Consider the following 1,331-nt stretch of genomic DNA (forward strand, 5'->3'; position numbering starts at 1 on the left):
TCCTTCCTTCCTTCCTTCCTTCCTTCCTTCCTTCCTTCCTTCTTCCCTCTCTCCTTTCTTTCCTCACAGTTAAAGATACATATGTATATACATGCTATAGATTCTATCTGGTGGTGGACAGATAGATGTCTGATCATCCTACCATGGTTTCTGTTCTAGGAGAAAAACCACAGACTCGTCAACTACAGAGGAGGGTCTAGTGGGAGCTTGCCCCTTACTAACTACAGTGTTGTGTTTCTTTACTCCTTAGCCTCTGTTAAATAGGCTCCATTGCGCCCATCTATGTGATTGAGCAGGGCGAGCAAGACAATGCAATGGAGACACATTGCCACCTAGTGGCTGGGTCAGGAAGGCCCCAGGGAGTTTCCATTTGGAACCGCTGGCTGCCGTAGCCCCGCCCCGGGGTGCGAGAGCCAGGCCAAGTGCGGTGAATAGGAAGCTATATGAAGTCTCAGGTTCACGACCCTGAGGCCCTCCTGAGAGGAAGCAAATTCAGAGAAAGAGCAACACACCTTCCTCGCGGTACTCCACAGTGTACCCCGAAATAGTGCAGTTCCCAGTGCTGGCCGGAGGCAGCCAGCGGAGGATGACGGAGGTGCAGCTCCTCTCCTGCGCGATGGGGCGGTTGGGGGCTGCGGGAACACCTGTGGAGACAGACAACGGGGCGGGGCTGCTCCTCAGAACTCGAGTAGCTCCATAGTCTCATGGAGCCCTGGAAACATGCCAAACTCGCCTCAAATCTGGCGCATAACCTTGTCCAAGCAGCGCTCCTGACTCCAGGCCCAAGGGAGGCCTAGGAGATGGGACCTGCTGCCTGGCAACCTCCTTCAATTAAACAGGAACCATGCTGAGGACTGGGGAAGGGCTCTTAGCAGGCATGCTTCTCTTCCCATTGGCCTGGGTTCTGCTTTAGAATTTGATGAGGTATCCTTTCTTCCCGAGTCTCAGGGTGCCCTGGCCATGTCCACTTAAAACAACCAATGTAAATTGTCCGAGGCAGGAATAGGGAAGGCAGAATGTGGGCAGCCAAGGCAGTGGGGAGAGAAGAGGTTGGAATCATTGCTTAATAGGAACAGATGATAAAAGAGGCATATGGAAGGGTGGTGGTGGTGGCCACAAACCAATGGGCATGTCCTCAATGCCACCGAACTCTCCACTTTAAAGTGGTTAAGATGCTAAGTTTTGTTATGTTTTGCTACAGTCAAGAATGCTTTAAAACAGATATAGATAGATAGATGGAGGGAGGGAGGGAGGAAGGAAGGGAGGGAGAGACAGAGGGGGGAGACAGAGAGAGAGAGAGAGAGAGAGAGAGAGAGAGAGAGAGAGAGAGA

At 52.1% G+C, this 1,331-nt stretch overlaps 1 protein-coding gene across 9 annotated transcripts in view; it reads right to left on the minus strand.

Annotated features, from left to right (window-relative positions):
• Positions 1–1,331, minus strand: part of Kalrn (kalirin RhoGEF kinase) — a 609,827-nt gene that overhangs the window by 16,887 nt on the left and 591,609 nt on the right. For all 9 annotated transcript variants that reach the window (XM_026785738.1, XM_026785749.1, XM_026785747.1 and 6 more), the window contains one exon: positions 513–644. In XM_026785738.1, coding sequence (XP_026641539.1) covers positions 513–644 — 132 coding nt within the window. The remainder of the gene's footprint in view (positions 1–512; positions 645–1,331) is intronic.

The sequence above is a fragment of the Microtus ochrogaster genome, chromosome 2 (genome assembly GCF_000317375.1).
Source record: "Microtus ochrogaster isolate Prairie Vole_2 chromosome 2, MicOch1.0, whole genome shotgun sequence".
Taxonomy (NCBI): domain Eukaryota; kingdom Metazoa; phylum Chordata; class Mammalia; order Rodentia; family Cricetidae; genus Microtus; species Microtus ochrogaster.